This window comes from Pelodiscus sinensis, chromosome 1 (genome assembly GCF_052426305.1).
Source record: "Pelodiscus sinensis isolate ZL-2025 chromosome 1, ASM5242630v1, whole genome shotgun sequence".
Taxonomy (NCBI): Eukaryota; Metazoa; Chordata; order Testudines; family Trionychidae; genus Pelodiscus; species Pelodiscus sinensis.
The window spans coordinates 181,088,686-181,107,127 of record NC_143052.1 but is presented as its reverse complement, the minus strand read 5'-3'; the positions used below and the strand labels follow the sequence as shown (position 1 = coordinate 181,107,127).

The 18,442-nt window shown below is 41.8% G+C and overlaps 1 protein-coding gene across 2 annotated transcripts in view; it reads right to left on the bottom strand.

Annotated features, from left to right (window-relative positions):
• The window catches only part of NCAM2 (neural cell adhesion molecule 2), a 545,555-nt gene that overhangs the window by 145,174 nt on the left and 381,939 nt on the right, over positions 1-18,442 (bottom strand). For both annotated transcript variants that reach the window (XM_075910051.2, XM_006128839.5), the window contains exon 10: positions 4,187-4,374. In XM_075910051.2, the coding sequence (XP_075766166.1) occupies positions 4,187-4,374 (188 nt within the window). The remainder of the gene's footprint in view (positions 1-4,186; positions 4,375-18,442) is intronic.

The following is an 18,442-nucleotide window of genomic DNA, read 5'->3' as shown; positions in this document are numbered from 1 at the left end:
CCAGCCTTCCCAGGACCCGGGACCCCCGAGGCACCCCACAGAGCCGCTCGCCTGCATCATCAGAGGCCGGGGAGGCGTCCACCTGTGAGTACCCTCGTGTTCCCCTTATGTGTACGGGGGGCTGGGGCAAGAGGGAGCCCCGGGACCGTGCGCCTGGGCCTTGCCCACCACGGAGCAGCAGCTGGGGATCCTGCAGGGGCCCTGGCCTTGCAGAGGGGAGCTGGGTTTCACACACCTGGGCCCCTGGGGTAATTGACCGCTGGTCTTCTTGCACCACAGCTGCAGCACCGGGCCCTGCAGGGCGCACCACACCGCCTGCAGCAGCCGCCCGCGCCCGGGCAAGCAGGACAGCCAGGAACCAGGAGGACTACCAGAGGCGGCATCTCCGGTTCCTGGACCGACAGCTCCGTATCCAGGACCACTGGGTCCAGGAGGACCTCAGGCTGTGCCAGAGGAGTCTGGAGGCCCTGGAGGAGCAGGGCCGTGCCCTGCGAGGCCACCTCCAGAGCCTGCTGGACCGCTTTCCATTTCCTCCTCCCCCTGCTCCCCCTCTTGCTCCCCCTTTTGCTCCCCCTCTTGCTCCCCCTGCTCCTCCTGCTTCCGCTCCTGCTTCCTCCACACTCCCTGTCCTCTCTGCCCCCCCCTCCACAACCATTCCCCACCGACGCCACCGGACCCGCAGTGTGGCGAGACGGGAGAGGCAGCCGGACTCCCACCCCTGAGCTTTCCTTTCCCTTCCTCCCTTCCCTCCCCTCCCCTTCCAGCTCCCTCGTCCCAGGTTTCCCCCTCCCTTCTCCCACCTTCATTCCTCCCTCCCCCACCCCAGTTCTGTGAAATAAACAGACGTTTTTGTTGGAAAAACAGGTGTCTTTATTTGACAGTAGGTAGGGAGGGGAAGGGGGAAGGGGGGGGTAGGGTGGAAGAAGGCCCCGGTGGGGCATGCAGGGAGAGGTCAGTCCTCCTCCTCCTCCACCAGGAAGCTCTCCCGCAGGGCTTCCCGGATCCGGATGGCCCCCCGCTGGGCTTCCCGGACGGCGGCGGTGCGGGGCTGACCGTAGTGTCCAGCCATGCGGTCAGCCTCAGCCATCCAGGCTGGCAGGAAAGCCTCCCCCTTCCGCTCACACAAATTGTGGAGCACACAACATGCCGCCACCACGGGAGGGATGTTGTGCTCGGCCAGGTCCAGACGGGTGAGGAGGCATCGAAAGCGGGCTTTCAGTCGCCCGAAGGCCCCCTCCACCACGATGCGGGCCCTGCTCAGCCTGTTATTGAAGGCCTGGCGGGAGGGATTGAGGTGCCCCGTGTAGGGCTTCATGAGCCACGGCTGCAGTGGGTAGGCGGCATCCCCCACCAGGCAGACGGGCATGTCCACGTCCCCGACCCTGATGTGGCGGTCGGGGAAGAAGGTCCCGTCCTGCAGCCGCTGGCACACGGAGGAGTTCCGGTACACCCGTGCGTCGTGTGCTTTGCCGGACCAGCCCACATTTATGTCCGTGAACTGTCCCCGGTGGTCACACACGGCCTGCAGGATGACGGAGAAGTACCCCTTGCGGTTCACGTACCGGGACGCCTGGTGTTCCGGGGCACGGATGGGGATGTGCGTCCCGTCGATGGCCCCCCCGCAGTTGGGGAAGCCGAGGGCGCCGAATCCCCGGATGACGGCATCCGGGTCGGCGAGGCGGACCACCCTGCGGAGCAGCACCCAGTTGATGGCCTTGACCACCTGCGGAGAGAGACACAGCAAAGCGTCAATCAGTGGGGCGCCCGGGTGGCTGGGAGCGTGCGTGCCCTGGCAGTGCCCCGCGCCCCGCTCCCGGAAGCAACCCCCCTGGCGGCGTGTAGTACGGCCGGGACAGCCCGACCCCTCCGGTGCGGGGCGCTTTCGCCTCCTCCCGCCCCCCCCCTTTGTCCCTGGGGCGGCCCATCCCCTCCTCGCAGCCCCCCTCCCCCCAGGCTCGGTGGCCGACGAGCGCCGTACCTGCATGAGCACTGCTCCGACAGTGGATCTCCCCACGCCGAACTGGTTCCCGACGGATCGGTAGCTGTCCGGCGTGGAGAGCTTCCAGAGGGCGATGGCCACCCGCTTCTGGAGGGGGATGGCGGGCCTCATGCGAGTGTCCCTTCTTTGCAGGGCAGGGGCGAGCCACTCGCAGAGCTCCAGGAAGGTGTCCCTCCTCATCCTAAAGTTCTGGGTCCACTGTCGGTCGTCCCAGCGCTCCAGGACGATGCGGTCCCACCAGTCGCTGCTGGTGTCCAGACGCCAGATGCGGCGGGGCACGCCGGTGCCGGGGCGCCGCCGCGGCTCCTCCACGGCCCCCAGGGCGGCCAGGCGGAGAGGCAGGGGGCTGACGTTCCCCAGGTGGTGCCAGGCAGCCTCGAGCCATTGCTGGCAGGCTTGCAGCAGCAAGTCCAGAACGTGCACCAGAAGGTGCAGGGCGAGCCGTGGCTCCATGTTGCCACCTGCGGCGGCCCCCCCCTAAGGGAAGCACCGACACAGACGGGCACAGAGACCGACGCTTTGCTGTCCCTCGGTGAGGTTGGCAAGCAAGCAGGAAAAGCTGAGAACCGGCTGTCCAGGGGGGGTCCCTTTAAGCACGAGCCTCAGATAGCCTCAGACAGCAGCCACACAAAGCAACTGCTGACCTGATGCCCTGCCAGAACCGGTTTCAGTTGCCCTTAAATGCCCCCCTGCGTCCAATCAGTGTGGACGCGCTAGTTCGAACTAGCAAAACGCTAGTTCGAACTAGTTTTTAGTTCTAGATGCGCTAGTTCGAACTAGCTTAGTTCGAATTAACTAATTCGAACTAAGTTAGTTCGAACTAGTGCTGTAGTGTAGACGTACCCTAAATTATAAAAGAATGAGGAACAAAGTAGCTTGATAGAATTAGATTTCATATAAAGGTATATTAGCAATTAGATGTAAAAGATTTTGTTTTACTCATGTAAATGGAAATTTTTAAACGTTATTAAACCTTGAATAATTTTATATAAGTCATACTGAAAAATTATCCCTCCACAGTAGCAATAATATTCCTTTTTACTTTCAAAGCACTTTTCATTTAAGGACACCAAAGCACTTTATATACATTAATTAATTTACCTTCACAGCACTCTTCTGAAGAATACTCTGACTTTTCAGTGGCTGCACTATTGTAACTTTAAGCCAAATGTATATTAAACTTTCTAATCATGTTCTACTATCTTTATAACTCCATAGAATAACTATATCAGATGCCTATTTGAAATAATATGCACGATAGCAAGGTTACTTCATTCCTTTTTATTTTACATATTTTATATATTTTTTGTATTGCATTAGGATGATAATATATTACCTTTATTTCCATGTTTACTAACTCCACTTGGGTCTATTTCCCTGATTAACCAGAACTGGAAATGGACATAGGGTATGGAATCCCCAAAAGTGAAAGGCAGAAAACAAAACTGGGACTTCTAGGGACTGGTATAGTAAGGAGACAATCTCCTCTTCTCCATCTTCTCAACCAGCATATGAGGAAAGGGTGCCTGAATCCAAGCAAAGAAGGGCTAAGGTCAACCCTGACCCTGGTGAAAATGATTAAGTAAGGAATCATGATGTGCACTGTATGAGTTATTGCTGGATAGTTCCTAATTGAGCTAAGTTAATAAAGTTGTTGGGGCCTAATTAAATCACATCCCTGGCATCTTGTCTTTCCTCTAGTGTGTGCCAGACAACATAGCTTGTTCCTGACTTATTGGGACTGACTTTGAGAGATAAGAAAGGACTTTAGTCTGTATCCTCAACCTTGTTATGGAAACTACCAATCAGAAAGCCAGTTAGTTTTGTATTGTGCTTTGAGCTGGATGGAAACAGCTAAAATATTTCATTTCAGGCCCTAACTCATCGATAATATCAAGCTACCGAATCTGTGTTACTATTTTTAAATGTTCATTTTTATTTACTACTTTGCAAACAACTCAGATTATATTAGTAATCACTGAAAATGGTGAACTACAGGTAAGACAATTGACTGGAACCCTGGGCTTCTTTCTAGCTGATGACAAGGAATATGGAGATAAATAGCTCCTACAATTATTTTTTTTGCTGAAATTTTTTTTCATTACATCACATTTCTGATGCATAAGTGTTTTATATAACCTCAGTAATAATTTCTGACCACTAATATAATTTGCTAATTCACCTTACCTCTAATATGAGCTTTCTTCCAGCACTATAGGTCTTTAAATGGGTAGTATTTTTTGCAGGTAAAACTAATTTTCCTCTTCTCCAGTGAACTGAAGCTACAGGATTAGATAGCACTTCACAGCTTATATTGATAGGATTGCCTTCCCAAGAATAATACAAGGTGTGATTTGACACAAATGTTGGAGCATCTGCAAAAGAGTGTTATAAAAATATGTTAGCCTCTGTTTCCATAAAATATCACACACATTTTTATTCAAGTATATACTACTGAGGTGATCACAGAAATTTGAATTTACAAATGAGTCATTTCACAATATGGACTGTAAGGATATGTCTAGACTACATGGCTCTGTCGACAGAGCTATGTAGATGAGGTTTCTAGACATAGGGAACTGAAGCGGTGATTTAAATAATCGCCGCTTCGTTTACATCAAAATGGCTGCCGTGCTGCCGATCAGCTGTTTGGAGGCAGAGCGTGGTAGTCTGGACGCTCTGCAGTCGACAAGGGAAGCCCTTGTCGACTGCTCCGTTATGCCTTGTGTAATGAGGCCCATGAATCCTAAATCTCAGAAATGCAAAGGAGGGCCTGTCCTAGCATCCAGTTCTACAACCATTAATGAAAGTAAATAAAGCCGCACATGGTGTAATAAAGTATATTAGGCACTAGCTGTCCAGATATGTATATATTTGTACTTGTAATGAGAACAAGGGCCCTCATGTCACATGGCAAAACTTTTATCAATCCTTTGTGCTCAGTTTATTTTAATCCCTCTTGTACCTGTGATGTAAAGGAGCTGACCAGGATAACTTAAAAAAAGATAATTCAATGCATCACAAAAAAGCATTTGTAAAACCTGAGGTTAGAGCCAGTGAAATGTATTAACCCCTTCAACTCTAGAATATGAATTCTGATTATTAGTATCCTTATACTTAGTCTTATTTTAATTCTAGTTTTTTTAAGAAACCTATAGGAAGCAAGGGGCAGGACAAAAGACGGACTGCACTACTGCTACATATATGCCTTTAAACCAGCCAGGCTAAGTTGGCAGGATCAGAAGCCTGTATGACAGCCTACCTACCAGGTTGGCTAACAACAGGGAATTGGCAGATCATAATATGATCACTACAATCCTATCTCATGTCACTTAGGCTATGTCTGCACTTGGATCCGATTATGTGATTCCCAGCTCAAGACGATGTGATTGTGCTAGCTCTCGTAGGGTATGTCAACACTACAGAAAAGATCAGAGCTGCTGCTGTTGATCTTCCAAGGTTCAAATTAGTGGTTATAGTTAAAACAACTAATTTAAATGGAGTGGGGAACGCCGGTCGATGCTGGTAGTCCTGTTTCTATGAGGAGAAAGAGAAATCAAAGGGAGAGTGCTCTCCCTTCAACTTCCTGCAGTGTGGACATAGCCAAAAGTTTAGTTAAGCTACTTTGACTTCAGATATACAATTAGGCTACGTCTGCACTGGCCCCTTTTCCGGAAGGGGCATGTAAATTTCATGAGTCGTAGTAGGGAAATGTGCGGGGGATTAAAATATCCCCTGCGGCATTTAAATAAAAATGTCCGGTGCTTTTTTCCGGCTTTTAAAAAAGCCGGAAAAGAGCATGTACACTGGCCCCGATCCTCCGGAAAAAGCGCCCTTTGCCGGAGGCTCTTATTCCTACTTTGAAGTAGGTCTTTTTTAATTTTTAATAAGTCTTTTTTAATTTTGCAAGCAAAAAGAATGTATGTCCAATGAAAGCATATTCTAGAAGCAGAATACAAGTATCATCTCTGGATTATAAATATATGAAATTTGGCTTTGTTTATATACATAAATGTGTTTTAGCTGTCTCTACAACTAATTAAATGAGAGAAGAAAGATAGTCTCATGTTTACAACTGAACTGAGACCTATGAGAACTGGGTTCATTCCTGTTTCAGTCAAAGACTTCCTATGTGACCTTCGGCAAATCACTTACTCTCTCTCATTTCCTGATGTGTAACCTGGACAATATTCCTGTCCTGCATCCTTTTTCTGTTTAGATTTAGATTTTCTATTTATATTGTAAAATTTTGAGGCAAGAATAGCCTCTTTGTTTATATATGCACAGCATCTAGAATACCAAGGCTCCAATCTTGACTGAGGTCTCTAAATACTACAGCCATCCAATTATAATGGCTATGTCTACACTACGGGGGTTACCTCCAGTATCCCAGAAAAACTCTGCCATATCCAGGGAACGCGTCTGCTCTTCCACTTTTTTTTTGTGGAGGAGCAGACGTGCTCTTTTGGAAGCCCCGTCTTCCTACTGCCACGAAATTCAGAAAAGCCTCTTCCGAAAAAACTATTGGACCTTTTCCCGCTAGATCATTGTGGTCTAGACATAGCCAATATGTGAAGATCCAATAATACACTATCACCCCCACCAAAAACAGAGATAGTATATCCACACATTTTCTGTGAGTGTGCCTGAAATTTCCTCTACAAAATTGTAGCTTGAATAAATGAGGGGAAAATTACCTTGAAATCAACACTAAAATATATTACACTATTAGAAAATGGTGGATCTGGAGGGAAAACTGTACTGCAATGAAAAGACTAAAATGATCATTTTACATTTACATCAGAAAACTAAGGGGACTGTTAGGTGCTTTGAGACCAGAACAAATCATGAATGCTAAAACTAATGCTGAAGTCTAGCCTCAGGAATGGTTTAACTGTGTGTTTTTTGAAATGCAAATCTGCAATTTGCTTCCATATTTGCCTGTTTGAAAGAGTATCATCTTTTAGTGTAATCCTGCTGCCGCTACAGGTGTATATACTGGCCTTGATTGACATCACTGGGAATTCTGAACACAGATCAAGGATGATATATTACCTAGAGTAGGGAAAGATTTTCAGAACTATTCCTTCTTCCAAAATGCAGCAGCTGGCTCTAATTAATAAGCAGTGAAAGACGTCTGTTCTCATAGCCATGTTTGAGTCTTATAGTATAATCAGAAGCTTCTCCTACTCTTCCAAAGGTTACAATACTAATTTTATCACACTTAGGTTCATGAAAAACAGAAACATTTTCATCAGACTATGATACTTATATGTAATATCTAAAGGGCAGATTTTGGCCCACAAATACTTTTACATGAAGGGTGGAATAGCAGAGGCACTGCAGAATTTGATATTCCATATTAACAAAAGTTTGGGAAAGGGAAAGTTTTCCATAACATCTGTCTGTATTCTGATTCAATGTGTTCAATGGCAACTGCTAGGATAATGGAGTGAGTAGAGAGAATGATAGGGAGAATAACTGAAAGAACTGATACTCCCCCATTAGCAAATGTTGATTGCCCCTTAATAAATGTAAGTGTGACACTGCATCAAGAGCCAAGAAAGTACAGACACGGCACCATAGCAACTTGTGCCACAAAATGCAGCAATCCCACCATGCACTTTAGACATGCAATTTACATTTTATAGCACATAATTTCTCAAAATTACTTGATATTCCTGGACTAGTGGGCACTAACATGGATGTAGACTTTGACAACTTGCTCTGTCTGGCCAGCAGTAATTTTTCTCCCATGAGAGCTGATATTTTATAGTGCTATAATCCAGTCTGGTGTTGTTTCTAATTCATTATTGATCAAATAACATACTCTTTAAGGAAGCTTTCATAAAAGGCAAATGAGGAGGTTGTGAATTTCTGTAGGCACACACTTCTTGGAGAACAGAAGCCTACCAGGGGAGACATCAATCAACCTCTTAAAAGCAAAGCCAAACCCAAGGTTCTGAGACCTACATTATGTATTCAATTATATATTTTTAAAATGTACTGCATCTCATGTTCAAGACACATACACTCATGCTTAAACTTTTAAATGAATAAGGTGCCATAGAGCATAATAGATACAAACACAAATATGACCAAATGTCCCTCAAATAAAGTTGGTTCTGAAATCAATAGCTTAAAAATACCCCACACCCTTGACAGTTCTAAACAAACAAACAAACAAACAAACAAAAAGTCTTCAAGAAGTCCCAACTTCCCAGAAGATCTAGAAACAGGATTATAAGGAATAGCCAGCCTGGATTTGTCAAGAGCAAATCATCTCAACTTCCTTCTTTTACAAGGTTACTAGTCTAGTGGATAGAGGGGAAGCAATATATGTGATATAACTAGATTATACTAAGACTTTTGACAAAATTCCACTTGACAGTCTCTCAAAGAAACTTGGGAAATATGGTTTAGATGAAATTACTATATAGTAGTGGCACAACTGGTTGAAAGGCTACACACAGAGAGAAGTTATCAATGATTCACTGTCCAATTGGAGACGCATTTAGTGGGATCTCACAGAAATCAGTCCTGTATCAAGTATTATTCAACATTTTCATTAATGACTTGGCTCACAGGATGAGTGGCTGGCTGAGGGAGTGGCAGCACCACAGATACCTCCATGTGGAGAGCTAGATAGAGACTGTGGACTATGCTGACACTGATGTAGTGTGATAAAACTCTGAGCTAGGGGCAAGGAGCTGTCGTCAGAGGGGTAGTCCTGGAGGCACCACTCTCCATCAGAGTGGGGAACAGACACTGGGGAAACAGACTGAGAGACTATACAGAGGGCACCAAGATGAGCCCATGATAACGATGTACCCCAGAAGGGGGTTGTGTTGAGTATTTCACACTGTAATGTGATTTGACCAGAGGGCAGAATTGCCAAAGAAGGTTTTTGGACTAGGGGAGTGCAGACAGGGTCACTCACAGCAGGTGAATGCCACCCTGTTACAGGCCATATATTAAACTTTCAAATGGCACCAAACTGGGTGAGGTTATTAGCACTTTGGAGAATGGGATTAGAATTCAAAATGGTCATAGCAAATTGTAGAATTGGTCTCAGTTCAATAAGATGAAATGCTGCAATTTGGAAGAAAAGAAGTCAAATGCCCAACTGTAAAATGGGAATAACTGGCTAGGTAGTATCACTGAGGAAAAAGAATCTGGAAGTTACAATGAATCACAATTTGGCTACGTCTACACTGGCCCCTTTTTTGGAAGGGGCATGCTAATTTTGAAAGTGGGAATAGGAAAATCCGCGGGGGATTTAAATATCCCCCGCGGATTTAAATAAACATGTCCGCTGCTTTTTTTCCGGCTTGGGGAAAAGCTGGAAAAAAAGCGTCTAGACTGGCCCGATCCTTCGGAATAAAGCCCTATTCCGGAGGATCTCTTATTCCTACTTCAAAGTAAAGCTACTTCAAAGTAGGAATAAGAGATCCTCCGGAATAGGGCTTTATTCCGGAGGATCGGGCCAGTCTAGACGCTTTTTTTCCGGTTTTTCCCCAAGCCAGAAAAAAAGCTGCGGACATGTTTATTTAAATCCGTGGGGGATATTTAAATCACCCGCGGATTTCCCTATTCCCACTTTCAAAATTAGCATGCCCCTTCCGAAAAAGGGGCCAGTGTAGACGTAGCCTTTGAGTATGAGTCAACAATGCATGTAGCTGGGGAAAAGGCTAATATTCTGTGATGTACTAATGGGATTGTCATCCAAGACATAGGAAGTAACTGCCGCTCTCTAGTCAGCACTGGTGAGGCCTAAGCTGTGCCCATTTCTGGGTTCTACACTTTAGGAAAGATAGAAACAAATTCAACAGAGTCCAAAGGAGAGCAACAAAAATGATTACAAGTTTAGAAAATCTGACCTGTCAGGAAAAGTAAACAAAAGTGGGCATGTTTAGTGTTAAAAAAAGATAACAGAGGGAGGACTTAACAATATATTTGAAGATTATTAAGGGCTGCTAAAAAGAAAACTGCATTCCATTGTTCTCAATAGATATAGGAGAAGTAATGGGCTTAAACTGCAGCAAGGGAGGTTGGGGCTGTCTAGATCACAATGTTTTATCGGAAGAGGCTTTTCTGAAATTTGGCCCATCTACACTGGGCCAAATTTCAAAAAACCCTCCTCTTTCAGAAGAGCCCTGCTTCCTTGCGGAAAGGAGAAAGACAGGGCTTCTTAAAGAGCGTGTCTGCTCTTCTGCAAAAAAAAAAAAAAAAAAAAAAAGGCAGAAGACCAGATGCTCTCTCTGGATACAGTGGAGTTTTTCTGGGATACCTCCAGTATCCCAGAAAAACCCCGTAGTGTAGAAGTAGCCTTCGGTTAGACATTAGTTTAAAAAAATCTAGATATAAGGGTAATTAAACTCTGGAATAAGCTTCCAAGGGAGGTTGTGGAATCTCCATTATTGAAAGTTTTTAGCAATGGAGTAAACAAACACATGTCAGGGATGGTCTCAGTTTAGTCTGTCCTGCCCTGGGACAGAGGATTGAATCTGAGGAATTTCTAGCCATATAGTTCAGTAATTCTATGATTTAACTAGTCTATGGAATCATGAGAAGAGGGAAAATGGTCTCTGCAATAAGCAGTACCTGGCCACTTAAGATCTTAAAAGAATATAACCAATACAATAAATTGCGCAAGAAAGCAAATAAAATCCAGTGCAGACTGTAGAGCACAGGTGTACCGTGCATTTTTTTTTTCAAGAAATGCTCCTTATATGGGCTCTCATATGCCTTGAAAGTTGAAGTTTCTCACTGATGTTAAGGTGCAGATCAAAGAATGTGGTATTACAATAATGCTATCTCAGCTGAAAATGGCAGTGATCACTGTTGCAAAATCCACATACATAAGAAAATAATGTTCACACCCAAATCAAGTACAGATTCATGTATGTGGGGCTAGATGTCACTTTTTTTTTTTTTACAATGAGATGAAGGATCAAATTATACTCTCAAAAGCCCTGGTATATGTATGTGTGCTTTTGTATGGCTTATATTGCAATTAATGGCTTATTATGTATTATGACTTGATGATTCAGTAGTTAGCATCTGTCTCACAAAAATATAAATTTTTTTTCTTGCAGAAATAGTATTCATTAAAGTAGAAGCATATTTTTTATACTACTGAGGCTGGAGCATATCAGGTATAAACTTCTGCAAAAATCAAATCTGGTAAAAACGACAGTATTTTAGAAAGCTCAGAAATAAGCAGCATACCCCAAAATTCTGGAAGCAAGGAAAAATACCCATTATAGAGCATATTTAAGGGGAAATGAATGGAAAGGCCTTCTCATGCGTAAATATCTCCTTAAGCAAGCACTGAAAAGCTTAGAAGAGTTCAACCAACTGCCACATTTTCTTTGTTGATTTTTTTACTTAAATCCATTATACAGAATTCGCAGAACATTTTAAATCTACTAGTATTTAAAATACCTATCGTCTTTTCATACATAAAGAATAGTTCACAGACAGATATACTGGAAAGTTAAAATCTTTGGAATAAAATTTATGGCTATGCACTTATTATCAAGACATAACATGGATGCATTACAAACAAGAGATTAAGCAGATGGGCAATATACATTTCATTTGTGCCTGCTAGAAACTAGATCCAGAACTGACCTTAAATACATAACACCTTCTCTGTAAGATATGCTTCCCTGCCCAGACAGTGAATTAGGTCAAAAGCAAATCAAGCACTGTCAGTAAAAATAGTAAAAACTGAACTTAGTATACTTCAAAATACAGATGATCCCGAATCTAAATTCCAGACCTGAAGATACTGAACTACAGTTATGTTCAGACCAGGGGCCAAACTTAATGATTGAACCTTAACACTATTCGGGTATGTCTATACTACAGAGGAAGATCAAAGCTGCCACTGTCTATCTTCCAGGGTACAAATTAGCAGGTCTAGTTAAAACAGCTAATTTGAACTGAGAGGGGTATTCTGGTCGATGCCGGTAACCCTGCTTTCATGAGGAGTAAGGGAACTTGAAAGAAGAGTGTTATCCCTTTGATTTCCTGCTGTGTAGACAGTGTCAAAAGCCATGTTAAAGTATTTCGACTTCAGCTATGCAATTAACGTTGTTGAAGTTGTATATCTTATTTTGACTTTGTCCCGTAGTGTAGACATACCCTCACAGACATAATTCAAAGTCCTATATGTAATCCCCAAGAACTTTGGGGAAGATTAGAAAAAGATTAGATTTCATTTTTGTAGGTGCCTACAAAAAAGAGCTGTAGAAAACTTTCTGTTACTACAGATGAACTAAAAAGCTTATAAATGCTATTAGAAACCTGAATGGTTAAATAAAAAGGGAGGGAGTTCAACATACAGAGAACAGGAATACACAGCACAACATAGTAAAGCCATATAATTAAGCCAGAGTCATCTTTAAGACTAAGATCCTTTAATACAGTTATTTAAATTTTACAGTGATATTTTAGAAGAGTTCGGAGTATGGTGAAAAGGAAATTCACATTGTTCTTTTCATCCTATAGTGAAAAGAAAATAGTCTTAAGTCAGCACTGCAACTAAGAGAAGTGGATCTGCATAAAGTGCATAAGGAAATTATGCAAAGTAGGAAAGCCTTGGTTCAAATCTATCTCCATACATTTGATTATCCCCATTAGGCTTAATGCCTTAGAAACCACAAGGGGAGCACAGACTAATACATCACTTGTCACATCCAGAAGGTAATTCAATTAATGATTTCATAGATCCAACCCTAGAGTATGTTCAGAGTCATATGCAGAATTGGATATGGCAAATTACCTGATTCAGCATGTGTGCCGAGGGACCTATAACAGCCAAGTGGTACACTGAATCACATTTTTGCTTGTTAATAGAAGACCAGAGGTTTTCAAACTTTTGGTTATTTTTTTCCCAAGGAAAAAATATTCAGTACAGCAAAATGACATTATATATACAGTAGGCCAGATTTAGCCGAGGTTGATGCTGGCTTTATGCCCAGTCAGTTACCCTGTGGAGTGGTAAAATTGGATTGCATTATCTATCTTCCTGATAGCTGGAGGATAGGTAGTGTGACATCAATTTTTAAAAGAAGCTCCTGAAATGATCCTGGCAATTATGGGCCAGTAAGCCTAACTTCAGTACCGGACAAATTGGTTGAAACTCTGGTAAATATCAACATAAATCAATATGATTTGTTGGGGGAAGAGTTAACACATTTTTTTTGTAAGGCAAATCATACTTCACCAATTTATCATAATCACTTGAGGGGGTCAACAAATTTGGAGAAGAGTGATCCAGTGGATATCATGTACCTAGACATTCAGAAAACCCTAACATGGTCTTTTGCTGAAGGTTCCTAAGCAAAGTAAGCAGTCATGGGATAGTGATCCATGAGAGGATATTCTAACTCATTAAAAGACAAGAAACAAAGGATAGGATAGACAGTAAGATTTCATACTGGAAAGAGACAAATATTGGTGTTTCCTAGGTATGTCCACTGTGGCCAGAGGAAAAAGGGGTAAACAGTGAGGTGGCAAAATCTGCAGACAACTTTCTTGAGTAATTTGTGTCAAGTCTAAAGGAGACTGCAAAGAATTACAAAGGGATCTCATAAAATGGGTTACTGAGCAACAAAATGGAAGATGAAATTCAATATCGATAACTGCAAAGTAATGCAGATTGCAAAACATAATCCCAGCTATACAACCAAAATGTTGAGACCCTCTCAAGAAAGAGCTTGTGATGTCATTATGGATAGTTTTCTGAAAACACCACTCAACATCCAGTGGCAGTCAAAAAATCTAGGAACATTAAGAACCATTAGAAAAGGATAGATAATAAAACAGTCAACATCATAATACCACGATGTAAATCTCTTGTTACATCTATATCTTTAATACTTCATACAGTTCTGTTTACCCCATTCAAAAAGAGTACATCTTTAGATTTGGAAAAAGCTATAGAGAGGGGCATACAAATGATTAAGTATATGGAATGCTTTCCGTATGTAGAGAAATTAAACTGTTCTGCTCAGAAAAGAGACAACCAAGGAGGGGATATCACAAAAGTCTATAAAGTATGAATGGTATAGAGAAAATGTACAAGGAAGTCTAATTTACTTCTTCACAAAACACAAGAACCAATGTTCATGCAATGAAATTAATAGACAGCAGGTTTAAAAGAAACAAAAGGAAGTATTTCATCACATATCACAGAGCCAACTGTGGTATTCATTGACATGGGTTAGTATGAAGGCCATAATTACAATTCGTTTTTTTGAAAAAAATTAGATACGTTAATGGAGGATAGGTCCATAAATAGATATTAATTAAGATAGTCAGGGATGCAATCCTATGCTCTGGGTTTCCCTAGTCTCTGACTACCAGAAAGTGGGAGTGGATGATATAGGATGCTTCACTTAGTAATTAACTTGTTTTATTCACTCCCTTTGAAGCACCTGTCATTGGCTACTGTTGGAAGACAGGAAAGCAGGTAGATGGACCATAGGTATGACCCAGGAGGGCCTATTTAAGCTTATAGAGCTCCTGGTCTTCCACAATTACCAGAGAGGACTAGAAAAACTTAACAAACAATGAATAGTCTAGCTGCACCTTAAAGACTAACATGGTATCATGAGCTTTCGTGGGTACAACCCACTTCTTGTTGCACTGGGGATCACTAGAACTCAGATGAATGGGAGGGTTCCCCTTAAGAGGTCTTCATTAAGGGGTCTGCAGAAGAGGAAGGCATCTACCCTGTAGTACTATAACACATCCTCTGCCCTTTTCTGAAAAATGAAAAATGAACAGTATGGGAAAGCTATATGCCACCTAAAATAACAGGCTTTTGATTCTCTAATTTGTTTCCCTTTATACCCGCTTTGTAAGATGTAGTGTTTTGGGATCAACTACTTTATCTATACATTTCAAGCATTTCAGAAGTCAAGGCACTGGACTGACAAACTGACTCTGCCATCACTACCTTCTTTTCATCATGAAATAGTATCAGGTTATCTGCATAAAGGTAAGATCATCATGTAGTGTGAAACAGTCTTTTAATGCAGCCAGAAACCTCACAGCATCATTGCCAAATCTTGGGCATTTTATCTCCCATTTAATGATATTGGTGGTTTTGGTTTTCCTGAAAGCTCCAACACCTCGTATCCAAGGGATTACGTAATTTTTTTTAAAAAAAGTTGAGACTTATGCCTGAGGAACAAGGTATAAAAAAATGTGAGTCTTAAAAGTTCAAAACCTAGAATGCAAATTAAAAGGAATTCACAATTTTATTATTTTTTAAATGTTAAATGTCTTATGATTTTTCAAGCCAATATCTTGCTCGTGGTCAGCAACATTGCAGAAACACCTGTCTCCCCCAAATTTTGCTATAGGCATCATGATGAAAAATACATTTATTTTCGTTTTCAATTATACTATTTTTATAAGGGTTATAGACAGACCTTTTTCCATTTGAAACATACACTGTATCCAAACAGTTTGAGGGTGGAGAATTCTACATTGTGCACCACAGAACTTTGGTTTCAAATATTCTCTGACATTAAGCATGATGGCCCATGATGTTCCATAATCACACTAATTTTTCTTCTGTCACCACATTACCAACATGAATGTGAGATTGAACAGTAATATTCACAGAGATAGGCTAGCTTTATGTGCCTTATGAAACTTTAATAGTTGGTTGGTGGCAGTTTAATTCTTTGTGATTGGTTGTTTATGATAGACTTCAGTATGCTATTTGTTAAAAATAATAAAGTATGCTTTATATAACTGCCGTCATTTTTCAGAAGACAGGGTTAAAATCATTCCATCTTGTTCAGAAGACAGGCTAGCAAGGGTGACACTAACTGTACATTTCTTTTCAAATATTTGGAGTTCATTAATTTTAATTTTAACTCAATTTCCTCATTTTCTATTTATTTTTTTAAAAGTCTATGTTCTTGTACACAAAGAATGTTTCTCTCAACTAATTGCACTTTGTTAACATTTTAACCTGGAAATAAATATAAAAGAAATCAAACAAAAAATCAATTTGGCCTCAAATTGTGCATTGTGAATAATGTAATTTGTTCCCCCCCCCCTTCAGCTAATAGTATAATTTATATATCCAGTCTTTTTAAGGCATGTCTTTTGAAAAATGAAGGTGGAGTGGGAGTGGAGAGAGGAAATGTCAAAGAACTCAAACATATTCAAAGGTTACAACACTAAGCTTATGTGCTGCATGCTCCAGTTAAAACATTCTGCATATTGCTATTGCTAATTAGTTCATTCCTTAGGTCACAAAGACCTAAAAGTAATTATCTAGACTAGATACTACTGCTGAAATCGTGATAGTAATTGCACACATACCATTGCACCCTAGTGCCTATAGTAAATAGGCACAGAAAATTCTCTATTTTTTTCTTTTTTTTTTTGTATGCAACAATAATGGGCAGGAGCCTCCCAATCAGTGGGCCACATGTCATACATAATTCTTAAATTTGCTTAAATTTGACATACATGCTTAAATTTGACACTTTACGCTGGGGTCTTAAAGACACTAATTCTCTTACCCATTACAAAGATAGCTTCCCCAATTATCACTTCTAATATCATTAGCTCACAGACATTTACCTGTTCTGAGATTTGATTTGTCCTTTTTATGTGTGTTCACTTTTTTAAAATTGTATCCCTTTGGTATATATGGTCATACCTATTTTCTTCCACAATGTGATCTGAGGAAGTGTGTCTGGCCCATGAAAGCTCATCACCTAATAAACCATCTTGTTAGTCTTTAAAGTGCTACATAGTCCTGTTTTTTGTTTCAGCTAGACTAGACTAACATGGCTACATCTCTATTACTATAATTCTTTGGGTGACTACAAAGAATTATGTAATAGAGAGGTAGCCATGTTAGTCTGACCTTGCTAAAACAAAAGGAAAATAATGAAAAAAGTGAACACATTATTAAACTGACAAATCAGATTTAGTACAGAAGGTGGGGTGAGGGAGAGGGAGGGAGAGAATAGCTATTTATGAGTCAACGAATGGCTAATCAGGAGTGATAAGTGGGGAAGCTATCTTCATAATGGTTAAGATAATTAGCATCTTTGTTAAGGCCCATTTGTAAAGTGTCAAATTTAAACACGAAAGAAAGTTCTGAAGTTTCCCTCTGTAATCTGGTGTTAAAATCTCTTTGTAGTAAGATGCATGTAGTAAGGTGGTTAAGACTATGTCCAGGTAGGTTGAAATGAAAAGAAACTGTTTTTTCTTGTGAAGATGCCGGATATCTGATTTGTGGGCATTAATTAAGTCTGTCCAATATACATAGCAGAAGGACACCGTTGGCACATGATGGCATAAATTATATTTCTGGATGAACAGGAATATGTGTTCTTGATCATATAACTGATATGGTTAGGTCCAGTGATGGTGTCACCAGAGTGTCTGTGGACAAAGTTGGCAACGGGGTTTTTTGCAAGGGAAAGTTCCAGGGTTTGTATTAATGCGGTATGTTCTGTGGTTGTTGGTAAGAATCTTCCTGACGTTAGTTGGTTGTATATAGGAGTCTATGGGTCTGTCCCCCAGAGCCTCTTGGAGTGTAGTATCCTGTTCCAGTATAGGTTGTATGTTACTGATAATGCATTGGAGGGGTTTAAGTTGGGGGCTATAGGTGATGACAAGTAGTGTTCTATTGTTGGTTTTCTTGGGCCTATCTTGAAGTAAATGGTTTCTGGGTATTCGTCTGGCTCTTTCAATTTGTTTTTTTTTTATTTCCCCCGGTGGGTAATTGAGATTTACAAATGCTTAGTAGAGATCTTGAAGTTTCTGGTCTCTATCAGTGGGATTAAAGCAGATGCAGTTGTACCTAAGGGCTTGACTATAGACGATGGATTGTATGGTGCATCCTGGATGGAAGCTGGAGGCATGTAGGTAAGTGTAGCAGTCAGTGGGTTTTCTGCAGAGAGTGTTGAATGGACCAGGCTGAGATTGATGGTGAGGTGTAGGTTGTTAAAGTCTCTGTGGAATGCGTCCAGAGTTTCTTAGCCATGGGTCCAGATCATAAAGATGTCACCGATGTAGCATAAGTAAAGGAGAGGTAAAAAGGGACTGGATCCGAGGAAACATTGTTCTAAGTTAGCCATAAAAATGTTAGCCTACTGTGGGGACAATTCACTTCCAGAATATGATCTGAGGAAGTGGGTCTGGTTCACGAAAGCTAATCCATCTTTACTAAACCATCTTGTTAGTCTTTAAAATGCTACAAAGAATTATGTGTTATGCTGGATACAAATAAAGTATACAGACATGTAGCTCTCACTCAGACATGGCACCACCGGCAGCCTTCTTTAACAGGGCCCCTCAGATAGGTAATGAAACATGTACAAGTGTGGGAAATAGGGGTCTGGGGAATGCTGCAGCACTGTCAGATTTATGCCATGTGCTAAGATACCA